This window comes from Anarhichas minor, unplaced genomic scaffold, assembly GCF_050575085.1.
Source record: "Anarhichas minor isolate MPS153535 unplaced genomic scaffold, ASM5057508v1 ptg000004l, whole genome shotgun sequence".
NCBI classification, from domain to species: Eukaryota; Metazoa; Chordata; class Actinopteri; order Perciformes; family Anarhichadidae; genus Anarhichas; species Anarhichas minor.
The window spans coordinates 15,049,461-15,074,584 of record NW_027466450.1 but is presented as its reverse complement, the minus strand read 5'-3'; the positions used below and the strand labels follow the sequence as shown (position 1 = coordinate 15,074,584).

The 25,124-nt window shown below is 42.1% G+C and overlaps 8 protein-coding genes across 8 annotated transcripts; all 8 read right to left on the bottom strand.

Moving 5' to 3' along the window:
* Nucleotides 1-180: 180 nt before the first annotated feature.
* LOC142970412 (gamma-crystallin M1-like) lies at nt 181-957 on the bottom strand. The gene is made up of 3 exons (XM_076110623.1): nt 949-957; nt 564-815; nt 181-456 (listed from the first exon to the last, which is right to left on the bottom strand). Exons 1-3 carry the CDS (start codon nt 955-957, stop codon nt 181-183), a joined length of 537 nt encoding a protein of 178 aa, XP_075966738.1.
* Nucleotides 958-3,313: 2,356 nt separating this feature from the next.
* LOC142971657 (gamma-crystallin M2-like) lies at nt 3,314-4,751 on the bottom strand. Its single transcript, XM_076112260.1, has 4 exons — nt 4,745-4,751; nt 4,160-4,203; nt 3,758-4,000; nt 3,314-3,586 (listed from the first exon to the last, which is right to left on the bottom strand). Exons 1-4 carry the CDS (start codon nt 4,749-4,751, stop codon nt 3,314-3,316), a joined length of 567 nt encoding a protein of 188 aa, XP_075968375.1.
* A 1,272-nt stretch (nt 4,752-6,023) lies between these two features.
* Nucleotides 6,024-6,898, bottom strand: LOC142970395 (gamma-crystallin M2-like). The gene is made up of 3 exons (XM_076110599.1): nt 6,890-6,898; nt 6,513-6,755; nt 6,024-6,299 (listed from the first exon to the last, which is right to left on the bottom strand). The coding sequence occupies exons 1-3, from the start codon at nt 6,896-6,898 to the stop codon at nt 6,024-6,026; spliced, it is 528 nt and encodes a 175-aa protein (XP_075966714.1).
* Nucleotides 6,899-7,726: 828 nt separating this feature from the next.
* Nucleotides 7,727-9,334, bottom strand: LOC142970403 (gamma-crystallin M2-like). The gene is made up of 3 exons (XM_076110611.1): nt 9,326-9,334; nt 8,781-9,023; nt 7,727-7,993 (listed from the first exon to the last, which is right to left on the bottom strand). The coding sequence occupies exons 1-3, from the start codon at nt 9,332-9,334 to the stop codon at nt 7,727-7,729; spliced, it is 519 nt and encodes a 172-aa protein (XP_075966726.1).
* Nucleotides 9,335-10,653: 1,319 nt separating this feature from the next.
* LOC142970373 (gamma-crystallin S-1-like) lies at nt 10,654-11,821 on the bottom strand. The gene is made up of 3 exons (XM_076110561.1): nt 11,789-11,821; nt 11,233-11,475; nt 10,654-10,926 (listed from the first exon to the last, which is right to left on the bottom strand). Exons 1-3 carry the CDS (start codon nt 11,819-11,821, stop codon nt 10,654-10,656), a joined length of 549 nt encoding a protein of 182 aa, XP_075966676.1.
* A 1,307-nt stretch (nt 11,822-13,128) lies between these two features.
* LOC142970387 (gamma-crystallin M2-like) lies at nt 13,129-14,611 on the bottom strand. Its single transcript, XM_076110587.1, has 3 exons — nt 14,600-14,611; nt 13,995-14,237; nt 13,129-13,404 (listed from the first exon to the last, which is right to left on the bottom strand). The coding sequence occupies exons 1-3, from the start codon at nt 14,609-14,611 to the stop codon at nt 13,129-13,131; spliced, it is 531 nt and encodes a 176-aa protein (XP_075966702.1).
* Nucleotides 14,612-15,689: 1,078 nt separating this feature from the next.
* c9h2orf80 (chromosome 9 C2orf80 homolog) lies at nt 15,690-18,007 on the bottom strand. Its single transcript, XM_076110574.1, has 8 exons — nt 17,967-18,007; nt 17,798-17,879; nt 17,538-17,620; nt 17,105-17,195; nt 16,527-16,604; nt 16,318-16,405; nt 15,944-16,053; nt 15,690-15,758 (listed from the first exon to the last, which is right to left on the bottom strand). Exons 1-8 carry the CDS (start codon nt 18,005-18,007, stop codon nt 15,690-15,692), a joined length of 642 nt encoding a protein of 213 aa, XP_075966689.1.
* A 285-nt stretch (nt 18,008-18,292) lies between these two features.
* sgo2 (shugoshin 2) lies at nt 18,293-24,560 on the bottom strand. The gene is made up of 8 exons (XM_076112246.1): nt 24,488-24,560; nt 24,186-24,361; nt 23,956-24,030; nt 23,113-23,186; nt 22,848-23,005; nt 20,818-22,761; nt 19,657-19,774; nt 18,293-18,804 (listed from the first exon to the last, which is right to left on the bottom strand). The coding sequence occupies exons 1-8, from the start codon at nt 24,558-24,560 to the stop codon at nt 18,657-18,659; spliced, it is 2,766 nt and encodes a 921-aa protein (XP_075968361.1). The 3' UTR covers nt 18,293-18,656.
* Nucleotides 24,561-25,124: the final 564 nt, after the last annotated feature.

The following is a 25,124-nucleotide window of genomic DNA, read 5'->3' as shown; positions in this document are numbered from 1 at the left end:
AGCTTCTAACAGGGTTAGAACACTGTTACTATCAATGCTCTGTGTAGAATTGTGGTGATGGGATTAGATAAGTTATTTCAACAGCTCAGGACAAACCACAAAAAGGAATTATGCTTGCTTGACAACACAGCTACAATGAATTACACATCATTTTTATTTACTGAAGTCAAATACAGAAGTCTAGCACATGTCAGTGATGCGCTTCATGCTCATGAACCTCATGCCGCTCATGCCCATGTCCTTGAAGCTCCTGTACTCTCCGGGCCTCATGTACATCTGCTTGCCTCTGTACTGGGGCTGCTCGTACATCAGCCAGTGGCCGTCCATCACGTTGCAGGACTGGCACTCGTTCATGCGGTAACGGTCCATGATGTTGTCGCAGTCCTCCATCAGCTCATTCATCTGACCGCCGAAGTTCTCCCTCTCGTAGATCTTCATCCTGAACTGGCCTCTGTGCTGTAATACAATACAGTAAAGATGTAAGTATGGGCACACATTTTACTACTACAAATGAAGTTTAAATGTATAAAATATGAAAGGGATGTATAGATGAGGTCTCGTACATTGGGGATCATCCTGCAGGATCTGATGGAGTCGAACATCATTCCCATGCTCATCATGCGCTGCATATCTTGGTACTCGCCCCTCCTCATGAAGAACTGGCTCCCCATGTAGTTGGGACGCTCGTAGACCATGAAGCAGCCACTCTCCACCCTGCAGGACTGGCACCTGCTCAGGTAGGAGGTCATGTCGGAGCAGTCGCTCATGCACTCATAGGAGCGACCCTGGAAGTTCTTCTCCTCGTAAAAGATGATCTGAAATGGAGAACAGAGGTAAGATTGTGTATGAGATAGTGTTCGTATCAGCGTGTACCTTAAATTTGTATGTATTTTCCTGTGTAAACACAGGTTTTTTTTTGTGTCAAAACACAAGTAAACATCCCATTACCTTGCCCATGATGGTGGTTTAGGTTGTTCCTGGTGGATGGTTCAACTTGCTCTGCCAGCTCCATGACTCCAGGGCCTTTTTATACAAAACCCCAGGGGACATGATGTGTTGTTATTCAAATGTGCAAAGCTGATGAATTAGCAGTATGACTTTTGCTGAACGGGGTCTATGAATGTGTAACAATGGTTCTCCATCCATACATTTCTGGCAGCCGTCATCTCCATTGTCCACTATAAGCATGAGCTTTGTGTGGGTTCCATTCTCAGTCAGAAGGTTCTCCAACATATGGTCAGATCACCACTGATGGAAAGAATGGACAGCGGGCCACATCTGTGACAAACCTACGAGAAACCCAGAACCTGTACACATATTCAGTATAAAGAATTTAAACATACTGACATTGTATCTCTGCACACAGTTGACTGATAACAAATCCTGTGTGGCAAATTAACAGAATGCTGTTTCATACTTAAATAGATTTTATTTAAAAGGCAGTTAAGTAACATGAGATCTGCATAACCGCTATTTTGGAAGCCCATAACCAAATAAGACAGTAATTGAACTGCTCATATTGTGGTATTTACAAACTGCACTTATCCAAACTAATGCACATTACTTAGAAAAATAGATAAAAACAGCACTGAATGAAAATAATACTCATCACAGTATACTATTGTTTGAGAGTAGCATTGAATTATTATTACTAATTGTTAAAAAGGCAAGAAGATACATTTATGTGAATACCTTAAATAGATGTCAATGTACAGAATATTGTCTTCTTTTATGCACATTTTTCAATTTGTGCATAAAATGCCTGAAATTAATATTTAAAATAAAGTTTAAATATTGCAGAAAAGTTTTCACTGTTTGGCTGAGGTGGAGAGGTTGGTGCATCAATAACAACAAACTAGAAACACACTAAATCATGATATATGTGACATAAACGTCCACTGAAGAAACGGAAACATCAGATGATATGAAGTGATGAGGAGACAGAAACCTTGCTCACATGGATACATGACACACACATAAACCATATTTCCATCATGTTTGCTGTATTGTTTTCCTTCGTTTGGGGTTTCACTGGAGCTCTTATAACTAATTCATCTTGTCGCACTCTCTTCTTCTGCAGTGGTTTAATGACGGGAGAATTAGTGCTACCAGCCATTTATTTCAATGCCCCCTACTCCTAACATTCACATAACACAAGTGGATGGAAATTAATTTCCTTTTCTTTCTTTTTTTGTGCCAATTTTCTGGTAATTCATTCTAAACTTGCAGCAAATTTTTGATGGAGACTTGGCCAATGATTTGGTCTTTCTGTTCATTCCTCTCTCACATGACTCTTAAAATGTACGATTAGCCATTAAGTGGACATGCAACTCGATAACCAAATGGGCTTATGCAAGTTTAGCCTCAATGTTAAAACACTCAAATGCAAGTATTGAACGATGGGGGGTATACTGCCCAACTTAAGCTATGAAATAATGGTTTATATGCTACCTGTGCCCCTCTGAACGCATTCCAACAAATGCAACGCAAAGTTTTTGTGAGTGGGAAGCCAGTGAGGGATCACGCACCAAAACCAGCAGGTGGAATGAAGTAGGTGGCAACAACGTTTTCTGCAAGACTGCAGTGTGCAGGGAATTGGTCATTTCAAATAGGGATGATGTACAGTATATTTGTAGGCCAACCTGGAAGTTAGCATCGGACTGGTTCCCTCCACAAAAAAGTCAATGGGATTGTTCCATTGTATTTTGGATTGTTGCAGAAAATAAGTGCCGTTGCAAACAAACGTTTATTCTACTTACACGTTTTGCTCAGCAAAATAATCTTCACAAATGAAAACCACTTTTAGGATTTTTGAATCGTGAATGCAATCGCTAGAAGTACAATGCTAACGCTAGGCTATAAACAAACTCCACCACCACTAAGCTGAAGGAGGACTAGCGTTCTAGTGATGACGTTTAGTCGTCTCATTGAGACACTTGTTAGAAAACGTCTTTTTTAAGCAACATCAAAGCTTCAACAAAGAGCTTCAGAAAAAAAGATTTAACAAGTGTTGTCCACTTTAATAGGTAGTTTATTTGCTTTGGACCGGCTGCAGTACAGTTATGACAGCTCACTCCTCTTGTTATAGTTGAGGAGTAAACACAATTAAAAAAGAGTGCCCACAGTAATCACAGAGTAAGTACAGCATCTGCAAACTACACAGTTAAAAGTGTCGGCAGCCCTCTTATCATCTTCATGAAGCTCTGTTACACTTTGACAAATCAATGAAAACACATTCACAAGGGAGATTAAAAATTCAACATCTTTAATAAACAAAGTGTTTGATATTTACAGCAAGGTTTTCGCTCAATGGCTAAAATTCGTTGACCCTCCTGAAGGAGCCGACGATGGCGCAGGTGGCGCACCAGTCGCGGTACCTCCTGTACTCCCCAGGTCTCAGGAAGTACTGTCGGCCTCGGTAGTTGGGGTACTCGTAGAAGATCCAGAAGCCGTTCATAACATTACTGGAGTAGACATGGCGGTGATGGAAACGGTCGGACACACAGGGACAGTCGTCCATGAACTCCATCATGTGACCGCTGAAGTCGGGCTTCTCGTAGATGCGCAATCTGTAGGAGCCTCGATACTGTGGGACCAAAGCAAAGTCTTATGACTAATCAAGCTTAAGTGTGAACACAAACGTTCAGACGGCAAGAACTCTTTGTTAAGCTAACCTGACTTTTTAAATGATCCCAGACTTTAAAGCACAAAAAAACAATGCTGAAAAACATCTGGCAGAATTTCCCTGTCTTCTTACCTGTGGAATCATCCTGCACGAGCGGATACAGCTACTGAAGCCCATCCACCTCTGGTAGTCGGGGTACTCTCCCCTCCTCATGAAGTACTGGTGGCCCATGAAGTTGGGTCGCTCATAGATCATGAAGCAGCCGCTCTCCACCCTGATGGAGTTGCAGCGGTTGAAGTACGAGTGAAGGTCCGTGCAGTCGTTGCCGCACTCATAGCTCCGACCCTGGAAGTTCTTGTCCTCGTAAAAGATAATCTGTGGGAGGATTTTTTTTTAAAAAGCTCCAGTGGGAATGACATGCTTCGGCAAACAGACGATGTGAAATCGGCCCAACGTTAAACAGACTGAGAGTCAATTGAAAACCTTTGTGGTGACTTACACTGAATGTGAGCAGAGAGGAAAAACAGAACGTACCTTGCCCATGGTCTCCGTTGGAGAGATTCCCCATGTTTTCAGGGCTTTTTATACTACCTCTTGACAAACAAAGTATTGTTATTCAAATTCTCTCAGAGTTATAAATGAAGGCTACTGGCACATGTTTACCTTTTTGTTGGAGCACAACATTGGGTCTGAAATATGGATTTGTATTTGAAAAAACAAGGATAAATAATTAACGGGTTTGGTGTTTTTGACATGCATGGACAAAGGAAAAGACTAGTATGGTATCCACACGTCCAGAGGACAATGGCTGCAGAACAATATGGAACAGCCCTTTTGCATTAAATATGTTGCATAACAGAGCAGGAAGGTATTCACTCTCCCTAACGCTCTACCTGAGCAGCCCCACTGTATGCTAATAAGTACGTGTACACCATGTTGTTGGTCGGGATGCAGCTGTAAGTGGACGTAAAGATTTTCTTAGTTTGTTCATTGTTATAATGTACTATAAACCTATCTTTTACCTCATGTACAAATACCACATTTACCCCCAGATTCAGGTGTAGCACAGCATGTTTCTTCTATCAGCTGACAGTTTTGACTTAATGGACTAAGTCATACCCTTCATGTATCACAGCTTTTTTTGTTTCGCTTTTGTGAAGACACCCCCTTTAATATTAAAATATAACGCTGTAAAATGAGTACGTGGTCTTAATTTTTATTCCAGATTTAGTAATTGTTGACTTTTATTTTATTTAATGACATTTGTGTTCTCCATAGGTTGTGTTTGTCTAACTATGTAAAATGATTCATATACATCTATGATGAACAACTACACGGAATATATTTATATATTTATTACATCACAATTTGGTATCTGAGGATTATCCGTGTCAAAAGAATAATGAACTTTTAATGAACTTTATAACTGCAGAGACTATAGACGTTAAGTAGCAAACTTTCACCTGTAGTGTAGTATTAGTTATGAAAATCTTAAAATGTATGTTTAAATGTTATCAAGTTTGTCACTGATGTTTGATATCATTGTTGAATATTATTTAGTTGTAAAAAGTGAGAGATACTTTCACATAAAATGTTTATCTCTGGTGTGCAGAAAGTACATTTTCTGGGAATTAATGTTTTTCAAAGAAACGATTTTTGTCTTTTAACTGTTACGCTACATTTCTGTTTCTATTTCTTAACATTGAGACGATCGTAAAGTGAAAATGTATGATTCTCATAATTTATTGGTGTATTTATAAAAGACATATTAAAGATCTAGTAGTTACATGTTGTTTGACATTCATCCTATAGGTCAATTTATTTTTATTTCGCATTGGGTAAAACTATAAGAGTGTTTGTTTTTTATTATTATTGTTTTCATGCTGTGCATTCACAATGTGCGCTTCTACTATTTGTTATATATAACTTTGAAGCAGCGCCTGTTTCCTGCTTTACCAGATCCAACCTGATCTTTTACTATTCATCTCACTGCATTAGTGACATTCAGCTCACATGTTCATGTTAGTTTCCTGTCTCACTCTGTCCTGCTAGTCTTTCTATGCCATTTTGTGTCTAACACTAATATGGATAAATGCTGCCAGCGTAGAGACCAGCTAATCACAGAGTGGGAGAGGGCAACTCGTGCATTGTTTGGTATTTTAGCCTAAGCATAGAGGAGATTAAACTACAGTGTAGAAGCTAACTAGGAGCTATGTTGGATAAATAGTTACATTACAAAATGTTAATAACGCTTTGTAGATATGAATCCTTATTTAGACTTTTAAGATTATGAGAACTGGCAGATACACAGAAAAAAACGTGAATGTTCAATGAAGCAGTTTATTGTGCAAACAGACAGTTAAACTCAGGGAAAGGTGCATTGAATTGAAGCCGGACTTCAGTTCAAGTCAGAGATTCTTCTGAGGGAGCCGACCCTCGGGCTGACGCCTCCCCAGTCGCTGTATCTCCTGTACTCTCCGGGCCTCAGGTAGTACGACATGCCCTTGTAGTTGGGCTGGTCGTACAGCAGCCAGTGGCCGTCCATCACGTTGCAGGAGTTGAAGTCGGACATGCTGAGGCGGTCCTGGACATTTGGGCAGTCGTCCACCACCTCGTGCATCTGGCCGGACATGTCGGAGTGCTCGTAGAGCCTCATCCTGTAGGAGCCTCGGTGCTAACAGAAAAAAAACTTTGTTACTGTGTGCAGCACAATAATATCTCTCACTGGTTTATTTTAGGAGCTTTCAAGTGTCTCACTACTCAGATACTTCACTACCGACTGAAAACCAGCACTTAACAGCAAAAGAATGAAAATAAAATTGGTCCATAAGGGTTATTTTTCGCAACATCTTTAAACAAAATCTCAGGCAAAGTACTTCTGGCCAACCTGGGGGATCATACGGCAGGATCTGACACAGTCGTTCATGCCAATCATGCGCTGGTTGTCGGAGTACTCTCCTCTCCTCAGGTAGTACTGGTTGCCCAAGTAATTGGGCCTCTCATAGATCATGAAGCAGCCGCTCTCCACCCTGATGGAGTTGCATCTGTTGAAGTAGGAGTGGAGGTCGGCGCTGTCGCTGCTGCACTCATGAGAGCGCCCCTGGAAGTTTCTGTCCTCGTAAAATATGATCTGCAAAAGCAATCATTGCATACACACGTAAAGATTCAACACAGAGCTGCGGATGTCTAGTCGAGCAGAGGCCCGAAAAACTCAAAAGAATTATTGAATAAAATACAGGTGTGTAGGAAAGTCATTTTCTTTACCTTTCCCATGTTGGCATCAGACTGTATTAGCGGTCAATGCTGTCCCTGAGCCAAGCCACTGCGCTTTATAAAAAAAAGAAAGAAAGAAAGAAAGAAAGAAAGAAAGGGCGGCTGTGTGATTGCACAGCACAAAGTATTGTCATTCAAATATATCCCTCACAGTGATGATGGATCAGAGGGGGAGGGGCTGATGGGAAAAATCTGTTTATGTATAGATGACTCTTGGTGTGTGATGAGTAATTGTTCTTTCCTCCATGTTCATCACAATCCCCCCCCCCCCCCCCCCCCCCCCCCCCCCCCCACCACCACCACCCAGAAAAGGCTACTGTACAATAGACTGAGAGACTGCAAGGCATCAGCAAGATTTAATTTCAATTTATTGGGGCCGACAAATGATAATCTGTACAATCTATCAACAAATTATGTATTTTTGTTTCATCTGGAGCAGACATGCGTTATAACATAATATCTGAGGTAGAATAAATGCTACTGAATATGAAGGATTTACAAACATCTTTTAATCAGTATTCAAAACTTGCGCTGTGTTTTTTAAATGTCTGAGGTCCTGCTCACAACTGAATGGACTATGAAGACTCCATTTTGCAATAGTTTTATTATTTATATTACATTTTGTTGTTGCTGTTTGTGCTCTTGGTGCATGGTGAGTGCTTTGCCGTAAGTCCACCCTAATATCAGGGAGTCAACCATTCTAATTCTGATTAATAATTCAAAAGCTTTTCAGGATTTTGTACTTTCTATATAGTCTTGTAGGTCATTGTCTGAGCATGAAGCCTTTCCAAAAACCTCCATGCAGCTCTGGGATCCTCCAAAAACAGATCAATAGTCCAGGATGCGTCTGATGGAGCCGACCCTGGCGCTCCTGCCGCCCCACTCACTGAACCTCTTGTAATCTCCAGGCTTTATCAGGTACATCCTGCCCCGGTAGTCCGGGTGCTCATAGAAGAGCCAGTTGCCATCGGTCACGTTGCAGGAGAAGATGTCGTTCACGTGGAAGCGGTCCTTGACGCTGGGACAGTCGTTTGCCAGGTCCATCATCTGACCTCCGAACTCAATCCGCGCGTACAGGCGCATGTTGAACGACGGCTCCTGGTTTTACATGAGAGAGAGGAATTGTTGAGTAAAACACTCAGAGACAATATACTTTGGGCTTATTTACAATATAGCTGTAGTTCATTATTTTCATAGTAATATATGGCTGGTTGATCCGCCACTTTGGTCCAGACAGAAGTAGGTGAACAACCATTAATCGTGTTCATGGTCCCCAGAGGATTGATTTTCTTTTCCTTTATCTAACTAAAAATAAAAGTCATCCCTGCAGCACTCTATGATGAATCAGATCTGTGTAAAGTCATTACGAGACTGTTAGCTTACTCTATTTGATAATACAAACATAAATGCCATTTATTTTCCCACCATTTGAGGTTTGACCATAGACCGTATAAAAAGAAGTGGACGTAGCCTCGAGTTTGGCATTTAGACCTTGCAGAGACCTGTCAATCACCGTGTAGTCCCGCCCTAAAGCATCCCCTGCTTTATGGTCAGTTTGACTCTAAATGGACCATAATGTACTAAATGAACATCATGCTGTATTGAAGAAGACTTGAAACTAGAGATTGAGACCATAAACTCATGTTTACAATATTTACTGAGGTAATAAATCAAGAGAGAAGTAGAGTCATTTTCTCATAGACTTCTATACAACCAGAGGACAACTCTGGTGGTCATTAGAAAGAATGCAAGTTTTAGGCACTTCAGAATCAGCTTCACTCTTCAGAACGAGAGGTATAATAATAGTAGTGGATGGAAACATGCATACATTTACGTTTTCTGTAAAAAAAAACTATACAAGTTCCCAGAAACAGGAGCTCACCATGTGGATGAGGCGACAGGAGCAGACAGAGTCGTTGGCACCCATCCAGTGATGACAGTCGGGGTACTCTCCTCTCCTCAGGCAGTACTGGTTCCCATCATAGTTGGATTTTTCATAGATCATGAAGCAGCCGCTCTCCACCCTGATGGAGTTGCAGTGTTTGAGGAGGCACGCCAGGTCCGCAGAGTCATTGCTGCACTCAATAAAGCGCCCAGAGAAGTTCTTGTCCTCATAGAAGATAATCTAGACACGGAAATTATAATGGCTTTTGTTTAGAAATTGATTTTAAAAATATTTTTTCATTGATCACGCTGCAAAGACAAAGAAATATACTGTACATTTTTATGAGTAATTAACATTTTTTCTGGGTATATTCATGTTTTGAATCCACTTTCTTCTCTTTTAAAAAAACAAACTCAAGAATTCAAAAGAAAAGCCTGTTGGCCTTTGTTTACTTCACAATAAAAGCATTTCCCGTCACCACATCAACATAAACAGTGTTCTGTCGTCCCCTTCCCTGCCCTCCTGGGAGCTGTGATGTTTACCTTCCCCATGTAGGCCCGTTGGCCCGCCATGAACGTGCCTTGTCCTGTGTGCTCCATCCAGCTCTCTGAAGACTCACACCTGTCCCATATATAGTGCATGTGAAATGCAGACTCTGCAGGCGCCATTCATATTGAAATAGACAGGAATCTTTGGCGTTTGTGCCGCAGTGTACCCCTGATGAGACGTTTAGGGCAGGTTGCGTACAGGTGAGAGCTGACAGGTTGTTTGGGGTTGATCTGGTGTGTTTTTGAACTCTTTGTCGTCACTGAATGGGTGGTTTGTTTTTGTACCACCCCTGCATTTGGATGTTTTTTTATTTTCTTTATGCTGTCATCAAAGCTGCTCATGGTCGATTTCTGGCACCAGTGGAGTTTTATTTTATTCTATTTCACCTCTTTAGCTTTAAGTAGAGACCTTCGTTTCCAGATAAGCTTTTTTTTATCAGAACTATTTCCAAAGTGTAGATTTACCTCACAGTATTAATGTCACATTACACCACTTTATTATATTTAGTTTGCTTTACTTTTTAGAGTAATGTGTTGCGAAATGTAATATTCTCAGATAACATTATTATTCAAAGCTCCTATATAGTTGTTGATAAAGTCTTAAACAGCAAACGTACCAATTGTATTTCATTTAGAAGATGTGTTTGAAGATGATGGTGTTGCTAAATGTAATTCTCACATTAGTTTCATTAGAGAATTTGTGTCTCTTTTATGTCAACAGCATGTTAGTTCGATCTTGTGTCATCTATAATTTCAACTCTCTACCACTGCCCTCTGGTGGACAGGTCCGTGTCGGTCCGGATAAATACACATACACAGTAAACTAAATCTAAAGGTAGAGAGAACAGTCTCACCACGAGGTGCATTTAGGAGATATTCTGGAGCTTTCGATCATGTCACATGGTCGTCATCAGCAGGTGGAAGTTTCCCAGTTGTTAGAGGAAAATAGAGGTTAAAATGTATGTACCTTGTGGTGGGATTGCCTAGGACAGGTTTCAGTATTATAATTTATTTTATTATTTTATTACGTGTCAATGAAAAGTGTGAGAGGGGGACGGGCAGACAGACTTCCCTTCAGCTCTACAATAGATAACGCTCGACTCTCCGTGTTATAAGTCTCAACACTTGCAGGATTTTATTCAGGCCTCTGATGAGAGTCAGGACGTCAGGCCATGACCCCGTCACATCCTCATGAGAAAACATGCCCTCCAAACGCAGAGAGCAAGAACAAAACTGAATACAAGTGAGCACTGACGCCATTTTATTCAGCGTGTGAAACAAGGCAAAGAGGAGACACTTCACAAGGACCGTTCTGCTGTCTTTTAGAGATCCATGAGCCGCCTGATGGAGCCGATCCTGGAGTTGTTGCCGCTCCACTCGTTGAAGCTCTTGTACTGGCCGGGCCTCAGGTAGTAGTGACGTCCCTTGTAGTTCGCCTGCTCGTACATGAGCCAGTGGCCGTCCATCACGCTGCAGGAGTTGAAGTTGGACGTGCGGAAGCGGTCCATGAGGTTGGGGCAGTTGTCGGTCAGCTCCATCATCTCACCTCCCATGTCGAAATGCTCGTACAGCCTCATCTTGTAGCCGCCGCTGTGCTGCAGAGGGCAGGCAGGTCAGAGGGTCAACAAAAATCAAGTGTTCCTGCTTTACAAACGCGACTCAGAAGACATTTATGCTTCAATAAAAGTCACCATCGCTAGTCACCATGACACACCTCAGAAAACGGTCAATAACATGTGCTAATCAAAAGATATAATGTGTTAATTACTAAGAAACTGATGGGAGTGCTGGTAAAACAGCACCATCCTATATAATACCCCTTTTTTTCCAAAAGTTGAATGAGCAGTCCTTGCTACATAGATATGTTGTGTGTTTCTGCATCGTTTTACAGAAGGCCTCACCATGGGGATCAAACGGCACGACCTGACACAGTCATTCATGCCCGCCGTGCCCATGTAGTCGGAGTACTCTCCCCTCTTCATGAAGTACTGCGTTCCCATGAAGCCGGGGCGGTCGTAGATCATGAACATGCCGCTCTCCACCCGGATGGAGCGGCAGCGGTCGAACATGGATTGCAGGTCGGCGCAGTCGCTCATGCACTCATAGTGCTGGCCTCCGAAGTTCCTGTCCTCGTAGAAGATAATCTGATGGAGCAGATTAAATCATTTGTTTAATCTCAACGACTCACAGAGCCTGAGGTACACTCGTTGGACATTTGTATAGTAAACACAAACCTTTCCCATGATGGCTGCTGCTGTTGCTCAAACTGCTTCCTGTGCTTGTTTGTTTTTTTGACCACCAAAGGTAGAGCCCATCTTTATATATGTGCCCCGTGAGAGCAGCTGTGTGTGTGTGTGTGTGTGTGTGTGTGTGTGTGTGTGTGTGTGTGTGTGTGTGTGTGTGTGTGTGTGTGTGTGTGTGTTGTTATTCAAATGGGGGCCTGGTGTCAGCAGAGACCCTACAGGAGTCTTCCCTACTCCTGTTTGTCATGTCCTCTGTTAGGGTTAACAGACACTGTGCAGCTTCTAGCACGAGCCACAGCGTGGACAGGCGCTGGAACAGTCAATGCCGAGCTCTTTCACTCATCTTCTGTTTGTTTTAAATGGGATGGATTCGGTGTATTCATGTAGTTTATAAGAAACTTTAAAAACATATGTAAACATGGGGAGATAGTTATTAGAGTAAATAACCATAAACAGTGTTTTATAAAATGTTCTGTACTGTAGCCTGTAACGGATGAATGGAGGGAATAGTAGCCCCATTATCTCTATAGATGCTTTCTGTCATTCAGGCTGTAGGAATGTGACTGGCAGAGCGAAATACAAGAAAATACATAAATTATTTGAACGTCCCACAATGTGAATCTCACAATCGAGCAATGCTTATTTTAAAAAACAAATATAATCAAAAAATATATCGAAAATTCTGGATTCTAAAGTAGGGGTGCACCGATCTGACTTTTTTCAGGCCCGATAACGATACCTGAGCGTCGGGTATCGGCCGATACAGAGTTCCGATCTAATACCAGTGTGTAATCAATAATCTGTATGCCTCACAGTGGGGGAAGTGACTGGGAACACTGGCTGCATCAGGCTTGACTTAAACATTGTTTTCCAAACTTTGTAAACAAAATGTAAACCCGCAGATATCAAGTTACTGAGGTGTTAATTCAGTTTATAAATAATTATATGAATAGTAAATCGTGCACCAGGAACTTGTTGCAGTAGCAAGCGTCAAATTCCTCCAAAGAGGTGACATGTTCAGCTGTGCGGCCTACCATGCGTGCTGCTGACACACGACGTACGCACATGTAATCAGACGTAAACACAGAATTTAATTAGATCGTCCCCATTGTCACCGATAACCGATCCAGCTATTTGAGTCAGCATCGGCAGGATATCGGTATCGGATCGGTGCATCTCTCCTCGAATCCTTTTTGTTGTTTTATATTATGTGTGGTGATGTGGCGCTTGTGTTCACACATAGGTCAGCGTGGGAAACAGACAATAGTAACAAAATAATAATAGTTATACTACTGTGTGTTTGGTTTTTCTGCACCAGATGGCTTTTTCATCAGTCAATACCAAAATATTTATTCACAAACAAAGAAAAAATTGATTCAATAGATTCATTTATTAAGTTTTTTATAATGATTTCCTGTTGACACGCCGGGTCAATCTCTTTCCACCTCCATTATTATACCACATATTTTATTAACTTTAGCATAAATAAATGTGTTTTAGAGGATTGAGAATTGAAATGCAAATAAAATCAACAGCATCGAGTGAGATTCCAGATTAAAACTCTGTGATTCTTCGGAAGGACCCGGTGGTGGCGCAGGTGGCCCCCCAGTCACTGAACTTGCGGTACTCTCCGGGCCTCATGAAGTACTGCCGGCCGCGGTAGTTGGGGTGCTCGTAGAAGGTCCAGTAGCCCTCCATGACGTTGCAGGAGTAGATGTCACGGCTGCGGAAATGATCCTGCACCGACTCGCAGTCCTCGCTGAACTCCATCATCTGACCCTGGAAGTTGGGGCGCTCGTAGATGCGCATGCGGTAGGGGCCCTCGCTGGTCTGGAGGAACACAGTGAAGTACGGCGTTAGAACAGGAAGTGCATCAGTGCATCAGGAGCCCTCCACGTGTGTCTGAGATGTCGTATTTTGTCCTGAATTTACTAATGATTATCCTTCATTCTTTTGCCTGAGATTAACATTTAAATTTGGAATTTAACACCTGATCATAAATCATATTTTTCCCAATTTTTTCTCCAACTTGATTTTATTTTATTCTGCAAATGAAATGGAGACAAATCATTTAATTCCATCTAGTTTAGTATCTTGTGGAAGTTTATGGTTGTTGGGAGGATAAAGTATGATTTGTATTTATTGGTCTTTACCTTATGACACAAAATAAATTAAAACGGATTTAGGGACTTAAAAACAAACACACATTAAAAACAAGTTGCTTCTCAGACACAAAACATTTTTTCATGTATCTCAATAAAACATATCTAAATCATATTTATTTAATTAATTTTAACATAGTTACTGTTTGGAGAGCTCTTACAAAACAGCACCAAGGAGCATTCATTCCTCTTCATCGTGGTACTTCAGGTCTTCACACTTCACAAAAACTAAATATGTGAATCAGAATGTTTACTCACATAGGAGAAGGTACGGCAGGAGCGGATGGTGTCATTGTAGCCCATCCAGCGCTGGTAGTCCGGGTACTCTCCTCTGGTCAGGACGTACTGGTAGCCGGTGTAGTTGGGCTTCTCATACAGAACCCAGCAGCCGCTCTCCACCTTGATGGAGTTGCAGCGGCTGAAGTGGGGGTGCATGTCAGGGCAGTCGGTGTCGCACTCATGGGAGCGACCCTGGAAGTTCCTGTCCTCATAAAATGTGATCTGAGTCCCGGAGAGAAAACAGAGGCAGTGCACAATAACAATAACACGTTTGCCATCTTATATTTACATTGTAAACTTTGAACATCCTGCAAGGTTTATGGTTATGCTGATAAGGAACATTTTATTCTTAATATGCGTTTGTTGCATCGTGTCCCTGCTGTATGAACAGGACATTATCTAACGTAACATATTTTTTCCTGCATGCAGATTTTCTTCAACATAAAGCCCAGTGTGGGTGAGTTAATATATAAAGTCTTCCTCTTACATTTTATCCATTTCATGGCAAAACAGACAGAGATTTGCAATTACAAGTCTGACCAACATTTGCCACCAGGTTTATGAGCATCATTACGTACACTTACCTTACTACTCATCCTGCAAAGAGTGTTGGAGCCGGTCACCTTCGGGAAATGTTGGTCTCACAAAGCAGCCCCAGAGCCCCGCTATATAAACCTCAATCAAAGGGATAGCAGATCCCACTTGAGCTGTTTTTTCAATGGGCGGGGATTTAACGCGCTGGCATCGCTGCCAACGGTCTTGATCCTGGGCATAGAGCAGAAATCCCTGAATCATCAATGCAAAAGTCCTACCAGGCAAATTACTGACCCACTGTGCCCTCTTTATTGATATGCACATCAGCATGGGGGCGTTTAATCCGCTAATCCATCAGCAAGTGGATTAATCTTTCCACGCAGAATGTCAGAGGTCATCACAAAACAACACGGTCTTTGTTGGAATTTGAAAGTGTGGGAGCTGAAAATCGTAATACTCGATAGAAAATGTGAATATCTGTGTGTTAGAAACAGGGAAACAGTCGAGCTGTAATGTTATTCATTATTAATCATGTGGATTGGGTTGCAGCAGCTATTTATACATTTAAATTACAGTTGAACACAGATTTCTTAACATCTTAGTAACTACTAACTAGTTTCAAACTAGTGGTTTACTAAATCAAGATGCGGCACCAAAACCTAAAAATGTCTGTACAATGTTTGTATAAAGTTGCAGAAAATGAAAATACTTATGTAGAGTATGTTAGTTATTAGTTTAGGTAAATGTTATTGGCATAACACTTTGGAATTTTAGATATTTTTGGTTATTTTTGTAAAGAATTATGAAGACATTATCAAACAGCATTCATCAAGTTTCATGTCAGATGTGTCGTCTTTTACTCTAAATGGGTATCATCATATATTAGTTTATACTGAACACTGGACAACAGATTATCAGCCACAACCACCAACACTTTAATGTCATTATCACAAACAACGTCTTTATCAACTGCCTCAGAATACTGAAAGTTTTAATCGATCTGCAGAGACTGACGTTTAAAGATCGTCAGTGTGACAGTATCAAGTGAACTCTTAAAGAAAAGACAGGAGACACTTTTTCCTCAAGAAAATAGATTTAAAGTCCATCGAGAGGACAAAATCAAGCTGCAGGAAGGAGAGTTCAGTCGTGCAGAGACTCCAGTGAACCTTCATAGTGCTCAGCTCTCTTCTCATGATGATCACTGTTGTCCTAACAGAGAGAGAGAGAGAGAGAGAGAGAGGAGAGAGAGAGAGTGTTAGATAATCATGTCTGTTTAGGTCCACAGGGGGGCAGTAGAGGTCTTTCAAACAAACACATGAAACAAGATTCAGTCTAGATCATGTTCAGATTTCCTTTCCCTGATAAAAGACAGACATGCAAAATGAATGACTCACACTGAGGAGGGAGTGAGACGAGGAGGAAGATGACGAAGAGTTCACCGACACTCGTCCAGGCGGGGCGCTCGCCTTCATCCTCTCAGACAGCCATCGCTTCAACTTTTGACCTTTGAGAGATTTTTGACACAACTATTGACTTTAGGTGTGGTGTGTGTGTGTGTGTGTGTGTGTGTGTGTGTAACAGTGACTTTCCTTACTTATCATTTGATTGACTTTTATTATCGCACACAATCTCTGTTGACATAATTGATTTAATGTCTTTGTTCTGTTTGCGGAGTTTAAACCACACACACACACACACACAAAGAGACAAAATATACACGTGTAGGAGTCGGCATTATTTGGCTATAACTTGTCACAAACACACTTACTGTGCTTCTTTGAGTGGTAAACAGCCTTGTAAGAGCCGAGCATTGCAAACGGATGGTAGGACAGGGTGAAGGGATACACGATTGTGCCCTAGGATGAAAAGATATCACATTTATACACCACTGAAATTATGAAATACAAATGGGTACAATATAATTATATGTATACTGGTTTCATTTGGTCTGTTTTGAGACAGTCGGGATACTGGCACCTTGGATTGCTGGTTTGGGTATGAAGCAGCTGGTCTACATCTGTACAGAGCCAAGATCTCCTCCACTGGGAGGCTACTCTGAAGGAGGAAAATGCTGCAAAGGTTAGCAACTGGCAAATTGGACTTTTTTTTAAATTGAAGGTATGCAACTTGTCTGGGACATCAGGATTTAAAGGGCCAGTGTGAAGCATTTTGGGGATCTATTAAGAGAAATATATGATATTCATAACTAGGTTTTCACAAGATTATAATCACCTAAAACTAAGAATTGTGTTGTCGTTTGCTCAGAATGAGTCCTTCATATCTACATAGGGAGCGGGTCCTCTTTACAGAGTCCACCATGTTTCTACAGTGGCCCAGAATGGACAAACCAAACACTGGCTCTACAGAGAGACTCGTTTTTAAGTTACGTGAATGAAGGTCACCGTAGTTCTCCCACGGTTTTGCACTCAGAGGCTCACGTTACCACAATCTTGGACGAGTAGGAGTGAGCGGAGGGGTATTCAGTTGTCACCAGATCCTACACACTGTCCCTTTAACAAAAGCTGCATTTGTGCATTAGTGACATTGTCTCATACCATAATTATCCCGGCAAAGGACGACAGGATCATAGCCTCCCGTTCTAAGCGATTAGGATACCGAGCACCTCCTGAGCTGCTCGTTGCTCCACTGTGGTAGAGAGGAAAGCTTAATTTAGCAACCAGTCAAGTATTTATATCTAGGGGCCCCCAGGAGATGGAGGGGCCCGTGTCCCCTTGTTCACTTTTGCCACAGACCGGCCATGAGCCCTGTGTCTAAATATAGCAACATAAGCCCGTCTGGTGCTGCTGAACATCATACATTTTTTATTTCCACTCGTCTCCCACACAGTACGACAAATCTGCTCGTTCCAACGCACCTGATATTCAGAGGAATACACTCAGGTATTACTACTTTTACTAGAAAGATCAGAGTACTTCTTCCACCTCTACGTTGGTGTAACTTGAGTCTATAAAAACAGGAGCAGCTTACATGATGTCTCCATCAAGCACATCACGTCCCTCGTCTTTGTCCAACCAACAAAGGGCGACACTAATAGCCAGGTCATAGTGAGCCTGGAACAAATGAAATACACAGCAACTCAATCCTCAAGTAATGGTTGCAATGATTAGTATACACAGTATAAATAATGTTTGTACACCTCTGCCTCTGAATTCTGTGTCTTCCATCAACTGATGTTAGCAGTTAACTCAGAGTCACAGCTGTGACGACGTGTTTTAATGCGTCTTTACCAGGTCATCCAGCATTGTGGAGGTCCCCTTCCCCTTCGGATCAAAAGATTTCTCTCTGAGTTTCTGCCCAATGTAATCACCTCTGTTCCGATTAGAAACAAAGAAGAATCAGTTGGCATTTTAAAATGTGCTTTTTCCAACGATCTCTGAGCTTTTAACATCCACTCACATGAGCGCCTCAACGTCTCTCTTCAGCTGCCTCGCCTCCATTTTGTGAATGAAATCCTTTCATGTACTACTCCTGTCAAAAACATCTAAATATTGAATTACTTCTTAAAAATACAATTTACTCTTCATTACCACGATGATGACTGGAATGAGTGACGTGGAAAAACAAGTGATGCGTAACATTAAAGTAAAAAGGTTAACTGCTGCATAGTCAGGACACACACCTTAAGAAAAACTATCTCTGTAACTAGTGGTAAAACAGCTGTGTGCAACAAATCAAAAACTGAATAAAAGGAATATTTATTTTTTATTTTTTTAATGTGCAGACAACAATAATCAGTGGCATGTTTAAAACTAATTTTACACAAGCATCCGTACTCACCACACATCTGGTGGAACGTAAACGAGCCGACATGACGATACAGAACGATACAGAACCTTTACACGCGGTGAGCTGCAGTCATGCTGCTCTGAATATGGAAAGCTCTCTGAACACAAGCCGTCAACAGTGATGTGGAAGAGACTTCTCAGATGAACCGCCTGGAGTGAATAATTCATGACCAACGATCTCTTAGACCTTCACCAGCCAGACATTACTGGAAACAAGTGCTTTTAAAAACACAGACTAGTTTACGACTACAAAACATATGTTTGACTAAGAAAACAACTTAAAATAAAACCATAATAATCATCAGTCAGTTGAGAAGTCCGCCAGAATGGATCTCTCCAACTTTGGATTGATCTTCTTCTTTGTCGTCTTCTTCTTCTTCTTCCCGTCCTTGAACACGGGAGAACTCAGGAACTCGCTGTCGGTGAATTTGTCGCCACGCCTCATTTTGCTGTTTCAAAAAAGTGAAATAAAAGAAATAGAGTTGATTACTCGCTGCTGTTTCCTGGTGTACCGTGCATCCAGAAAGTATTCACAGCGCTTCACTTTTCCCACATTTAGTTATGTTACAGCCTTATTCCAAATGGATTCAATTCATTTTTTCCCCTCAAAATTCTACACACAATATCCCATAATGATGACGTGAAAAACGTTTTAGAAATTTTTGCAAATCTATTAAAAATGAAAATATAACATGTACATAAGTACTCGCAGCCTTTGGCAGCAATTACAGCCTCAAGTCTTTTTCAGTACGATGCTACAAGCTTGGCACAATGCTGCAGACATTGTTCTGTACCCTTCCCCGGATCTGTGCCTCGATACAATCCTGTCTCGGAGGTCCACAGACAGTTCCTTGGACTTCATGGCTTGGTTTGTGCTCTGACATGCACTGTCAGCTGTGGGACCTTAGATAGACAGGTGTGTGCCTTTCCAAATCATGTCCAATCAACTGAATTCACCACAGGTGGACTCCAATCAAGTTGTAGAAACATCTCAGGGATGATCAGTGGAAACAGGATGCACCTGAGCTCAGTTTTGAGTGGCATGGCAAAGGCTGTGAATACTTGCGTACATGGGATTTTTTCATTTTTAATAGATTTGCAAAAAATTCAAAAAAAAACTTTTTCCACATCATCATTATGGGATATTGTGTGTCGAATTTTGAGGAAAAAAATGAATTTAATCCATTTTGGAATAAGGCTGTAACATAACAAAATGTGGAAAAAGTGAAGCGCTGTGAATACTTCCTGGATGCACGGTACATGGGTGCTGCAACAACAGATCACAGACGAGATGCACTCACCTGTTGAGGGTCGGCTCTTTATAACTGACGGCAACTTTTCCTCTCCTGGACCTCCCTCCGTTCTCACTGCCGGGGGTTCGAATGGTGTTGGTGTTGGTCAGTGTTAAGACTCTTCCTGCTGCAACACAATTAATCAGAATGAAGTCGTCTTTTAAGGCTCATTCAACAAAAGGAACTCTGTTTTTATATTACTGAGAGGCAAGTGAGGAAGAAATTCTGCTGATCCATTTTTTAAAGTCAGTTCTGTGACGGGCCTCTGCCGGGACTTGTGTGTGTTGTGTTGCTGTGTCTGTCTTTCAGTGTTCCTGGTTGGTTGGAGCGTGAGGCCATCAAGCAGATTGGAGGCAGCTGGCCACTGCCTTCAGCCTATAAGACCCGCCCCATCCTGGGGGAGAGGACTTCTTCCTTCCTGACACACCTGGTGCTACGCTGGATGTTTTGGTCTCAAGATTACCTGAGTCGACCTGGCAGCATGTTTGCATGCCAGCATTTGGTAAATTATCCGAACCTTTTGTTAAATAAAAGTCTTTGTTTAGTTAATTCCTTGCCTGATCAGCATCATTTGCTATGGTTTTAGAGCCAGACCATAACAGTTCTAAATGGTTCTCTCTCCTGCTTATGACTGAACAGGTGAAAGGGGCGTTGGCAGGATAACCTCCTAAGTTCCTCAATTTTTTTTTTTTTTTTTTATAATCTGTGAGAGAAAAAGACTGTTTTGGCACGATTATGTTTCTATAAAAGTGGTGAAACAAAGTGTTGTCAGGTGACTTCTTTAGTCAGGATGAAGTGTTTGTTGTAATACTGATTCCAGCCACACAAGGAGGCTGGAGTGCACCGCTCCCTCATGTTCGAGAGCCAATTAAAATGCATTTGTAGCCAAAGGAAAGACATGACAGTAACGTGACATAACTCACTAACACATAATACATGTAGGCCTACTTGTGTTTAGAGTGCACGGAGAACTTAGTACTACAAAAACAAACACGACCAAGAACTTCATTCACTCATTAATTAATGACTTTTTGCCCTCAAGATAACTGCCGTCTAACGACGCCGTCACTGTAGATCAACAACTAAATGAATTTCACACCAGAAGACAAACCGTCTTTGCTTCTTATCAAGGTAGACATTTAAAAAAAAAAAAGACAATGAATAGCACACCTGGAGAGGCTTTGGTTGTGACATCAGCAGGCTCCTCAACCACTGCCGCTCTGCCCGACGTCTCCCTCCTGGGACTAGCCAGCAAGGAGCCGGCCATGCTGACGTACATGTCCAGCCACGGCGGCGTCTCGTCCGTCAGCATGTCCACTGTGCGTCTGTGTGACACATTAGATGTCCGCGTGTCGGCTTGTGGAACATTCGTCTGCAGCGTAGATGTCTTTCTATATCGTTTTAGATTCTGAGTCATCCTTGACTTTGACCCGTTGGGATGTGAATCATAGAAATGTTCAATGATGTCACCCTTTTCACTGTTGTCAGAATGTGAGTCAACCACTTGGAAATCATCTAACTGCTTTTTGTTTCTTTCAGGCCCATCAACGCCACGGAGAGGTGAGGCATCACCGCGATGACATCCTTCATCCTCGGGTTTAAATCTTATGTTGCTTCGCCTACTTTTCTTCTTCCTGTCATTTGAATGATCAACGCTCTTCTCCCTCTGAGCGGCTTTCTTCTTATAGGTTCGACTCATTTCCTCTCTCTTGGCTTTTTTAGGCGTCTGAAACCCTGCTTCCGAAGTGCAGTCTTGATCCAGCGGAGATGCGTCGTGGTTATTGCCGCTACGCAAATCCTCTTGAGGGCCTCCTGAATGCAGAGTGGCCAGCCAAGGACGCTTACAGGGGCTCGGTGTTTCCCTGACAGGGGCTCTCAAACTCTGCCTGTGTGGGTTTGATTCTGAACCTTTCAGAACGACAGCTGCATCCATGACCGTTGGCGGTTCTTCTTCCTCACAGATGGAGGATCCCGTAGAAGGCATTAAGTCCTGCGACGCTCTAGTTGATGAGGTGCTATCCCTGACCACAAATGTTCCTCTGCATCTTGATTTCTGACCTCCCTCAGGATTAGCCTTCATTTTGCGCTGCGGTTTAATGCCCACATGTTCCGACTCCGGGTGTGTGACCTCATCTGCACAGAACGGGAACTCTTCGGACGGTTCTTGGACTTTGCGACCTTCAACTTCTCCTTCCACTTCATCGTGGACCTCGTTCAATATGAACCTCCTTGACTCACTTTCATGAGAGAGCGGAGGGAAAGCGACGAACGTTTTCCGGGTGACCGAAGATGCCCTCCTGCCTTTGGTCCGGGACCTCCTGCATGTGACTTTGGAACTGACTTCTTCTACTGAATCGTTCCCTGGTGGTAATTTTACACCTTTGCTGGATTTGGGGAATTTAATTTCAGGATCCATGAAATAATCGTCCAGGTCTGGTGTGGCAATGTCTTGGGACGCTGCTTTTGACTTGGTATGGTCACGAGACTTGAATTGGTCCTTCGGCATTTTCTGACGCTTGACAGCTTCGGACTTCATCAGTTTGGGAATGAGAGAGGGAGCAACACTCCTACTCTGTGTTTTGGTAGGCTGAAGCTCAACCTCTGGGTCTCTAATATCATCTAATACATCCCCATCTGTCGGTAACAAAGTGCCGGTGGGAGCATCTGCAGAGTTCTGTACTTGTGGATTTTCAGCTCCACTCGACCCACAGCCTTGTTCCTTATTCTTCTTGCTTTTCAGCTTGGCGGTGCGGCCGGTGTTTTTGGCCTTGGTTTCCACAGTGACTATCTCAGCGGCATTGCTGAGCGTCATCTCCATCGTGGTATTCAGAAGCACGGTCTTCTCTTGTTTCTTACCGGGTTCTGGTTCGGTTTCCTTGTCTGAGCTACTCGGAAGGGGGACGTCACCAGAAAGAGATGGCTTGGGTTTTATACACGGGCTCACAGCTGAGGAGGTTTGGCCGTTCTGAAGACAGTGGACCGACTTCATATCAAACCCGGATTGAGAGAAGATCATTGACAGCCTCTCTACTTCCTCCCTCAGGCTGCTGGACGGACGGGACGTTCCTGTCTGGGGAGCTTGTACAAACTGGCTTGAATGTGTTCCCTCAATATCTGTGAAAAAGAGGTTGTGGACAATAAACAAATTACATATTTCCAGGGATCTCAGGGAAGTTTAATTAAATTCTAAAGCTCCCTACCATTGGAAAGATCAGTCGACAATCTGGGTCGGTTCTGGACATTTGCAGAGATGATTTTTTCAGGCAACTCCGCTGGTACTTCTGGTTCTGGTAACAAATGTTGTGCTATTTCTAACTGAGGAGGTAACTGACCAGTGAGACGAATAATGGGAGTTAAGCTGGGGGAGGGGCAAGACAGGAAGAAAGAAATAGCAGATGTCATTCACAGCTTTATAATAAAAACAAAATACGTTTCAGTATTCATCTGAATACAGTATTTGCTCACCTTCCCACTGCAAGACATTCTTTGTCGACGTCCCCAGACGAGGACTTGTTGTCCTCAGATAGTTTAGAAAGATCCTGTTGGTAATAAATAGTCACAATCACAAATTATGTCTGGTACAGTTTGACATTAACGGTCATCGTTCAATCTTATAAATGTGTGTGAATTTAATCGGATAGTAGTACCAGTAGTGGAACCATTGACAAGGGAATTAAAGATATAAATGTGTTCCTTATATCAGAATAGAGATCTTGAGGGTGTCACCTCCAGTCTGTGTTTGACTATGAAGATACTCTGCTCTACCTTAAAACAACATGCATGCATTAATACAGGAGTTATAGAATATCTCATCAATGAAAAATACTTGTCCTCACAAGCAACAAGAAGAGAATTACACTCTCGTACTTGTGTTTATAAATGTCTCCTACTAAAGCTGTACATAACTAACGTTCTCTCCCCCTGACCGTTGATACTCCGTCACTAAATAATGTACATGGGGAGACGGACTGCATTCCAGCATTTTTCACCAAATGAATGGAATGGCTTAAAAAAAAGGAAGTTTCATTGTGCGGGAAGTTGTTTTTAACTGTTTTTTAACTGACTCTGTTGTGTGTTTAACCATTTATCCTGCTGTCCTTGAGACTTCTATTGCAAAAGAGATCTTGTAACAATCCGATTGAAAAGCGTTTACATAGACTAATACTATACTCGTGTCATGGTTCACAGTTCTCGTGTCTAATCAAGATAATGCTGTACTAGTATTGTGTGTAACTTTGTTCAAACCTACATCACAAACTCGCCACACTAAAACAGTGATTGTTAATACTTCTTCAGAGTAATCCTTACACTGTCAGGGAAAAGGTCATCCGCCATGTCCAAGTGCTCCAGAGTGTTGCTACGAAGAGATTTAAAGATGAGGAGCTGGGACAGAAAGAAAAACGAGATGAACAAACATCAAATCCAACAGCACATGTTTGACACAGCCTGTGCATCGTCATCAATACTTGTATGGTCAGAAATGTATGCGTTCTGCAAAACAGGCCTTGGTTTTCACTGATGGAAGAAAACAAACCAACCAGTTTCCTCTGCTTGTAATTCTTGGTGGCCAGATCGAAGCAGAGAGCCTCCACTTGTTTCTGAAGGTACACGACCTCCATCTCCAGCTGCCTGCTCCTCTCCTTCTGGGCCTGCAGACCAAGAGCCAAGGCCTTGTTGTTGGTCTTCAGAGAGACCTTGAAGAAGGAGGAGGTGTCTGGTGTGGTCATGAAAGAAGAAAGAAAAATCACAATATCAATTCAACATGTTCTCCTCCCTCAGAAAATCTTGTTCTATAATAGTACAGTTTACAGAAATATACGTTTGTGAATGACAGACTCACTGAGGATCTTGCTTTTGATCTTGGATGCTGTAACATTAGCTGAAGTCTGCTTGGAGGACTTTAAAGTGGCCATAGTCCTCCGAGGTAACATCACTAGATCAACGTGTAGAGTTTGCTTGAGTAACGAAATGGATAACCTGAAAGAAAACAAACGTGTTAGCTTTTGTACAGCACTGATTTAGAGCGCACACCGCAGCATGTCACGGTAATAACGTCGGTTTTGATGGGTGATGTGTGGCCTGCATGGGCCTAGTAGTCAAACACATTAACGTTTCTAGCAATCTCAACGTTATACACAATGTTAACTTTACTATGTTTTGGTAACAGATCAACATTTATCCCAGTTGTAAACATGTCTAACAAAGAGCGGCCGTTAGTGATTCACTTTACTGACAACCTCGAAAAAAGTTGTTTATGTTGTCGTCCACACGTTAACTACAGACTAACTAGCACGTTACTCTCAACATTTGGACACAAAACGTACCGTTATTGAACGTTAGCCAGCGGTAGATGTTGCCTTGAAAACAAATGTCCTTGTTGGCGAATGTATTGGTCAAAGTAAGCTCATCATGACATTAAAACCCTAAATTCATCGCTTGAGACGCTGCTGTCTGATTCCATTTTGAACCTAAACAAA

Excerpts from the sequence above, each read along its gene's own strand:
- LOC142970412 (XM_076110623.1), bottom strand. Across the intron at positions 457-563 it reads CCTGCAGGATGATCCCCAAT|CACAGAGGCCAGTTCAGGAT; the intron begins GTACGAGACCTC and ends ATTGTATTACAG.
- LOC142971657 (XM_076112260.1), bottom strand. Across the intron at positions 4,001-4,159 it reads CAACGGAGACCATGGGCAAG|ATTATCTTTTACGAGGACAA; the intron begins GTACGTTCTGTT and ends ATCCTCCCACAG. Across the intron at positions 3,587-3,757 it reads CGTGCAGGATGATTCCACAG|TATCGAGGCTCCTACAGATT; the intron begins GTAAGAAGACAG and ends TTGGTCCCACAG.
- LOC142970395 (XM_076110599.1), bottom strand. Across the intron at positions 6,300-6,512 it reads CCTGCCGTATGATCCCCCAG|CACCGAGGCTCCTACAGGAT; the intron begins GTTGGCCAGAAG and ends TTTTTCTGTTAG.
- LOC142970403 (XM_076110611.1), bottom strand. Across the intron at positions 7,994-8,780 it reads CCTGTCGCCTCATCCACATG|CCGTCGTTCAACATGCGCCT; the intron begins GTGAGCTCCTGT and ends TAAAACCAGGAG.
- LOC142970373 (XM_076110561.1), bottom strand. The coding sequence starts at position 11,821 with ATGACAAACAGGAGTAGGGAAGACTCCTGTAGG. Across the intron at positions 11,476-11,788 it reads GTAGGGAAGACTCCTGTAGG|ATTATCTTCTACGAGGACAG; the intron begins GTCTCTGCTGAC and ends CTGCTCCATCAG. Across the intron at positions 10,927-11,232 it reads CGTGCCGTTTGATCCCCATG|CACAGCGGCGGCTACAAGAT; the intron begins GTGAGGCCTTCT and ends TGCCCTCTGCAG.
- LOC142970387 (XM_076110587.1), bottom strand. Across the intron at positions 13,405-13,994 it reads CCTGCCGTACCTTCTCCTAT|ACCAGCGAGGGCCCCTACCG; the intron begins GTGAGTAAACAT and ends GTGTTCCTCCAG.
- c9h2orf80 (XM_076110574.1), bottom strand. The coding sequence starts at position 18,007 with ATGGAGGCGAGGCAGCTGAAGAGAGACGTTGAGGCGCTCAT. Across the intron at positions 16,605-17,104 it reads CCTTTGCCGGGATAATTATG|AGTAGCCTCCCAGTGGAGGA; the intron begins GTATGAGACAAT and ends TTCCTCCTTCAG. Across the intron at positions 15,759-15,943 it reads CGTCTCACTCCCTCCTCAGT|GACAACAGTGATCATCATGA; the intron begins GTGAGTCATTCA and ends TCTCTCTGTTAG.
- sgo2 (XM_076112246.1), bottom strand. The coding sequence starts at position 24,560 with ATGGCCACTTTAAAGTCCTCCAAGCAGACTTCAGCTAATGTTACAGCA. Across the intron at positions 23,187-23,955 it reads ATGACCTTTTCCCTGACAGT|GATCTTTCTAAACTATCTGA; the intron begins GTAAGGATTACT and ends TATTACCAACAG. Across the intron at positions 18,805-19,656 it reads AAAGAGCCGACCCTCAACAG|CAAAATGAGGCGTGGCGACA; the intron begins GTGAGTGCATCT and ends TTTTTGAAACAG.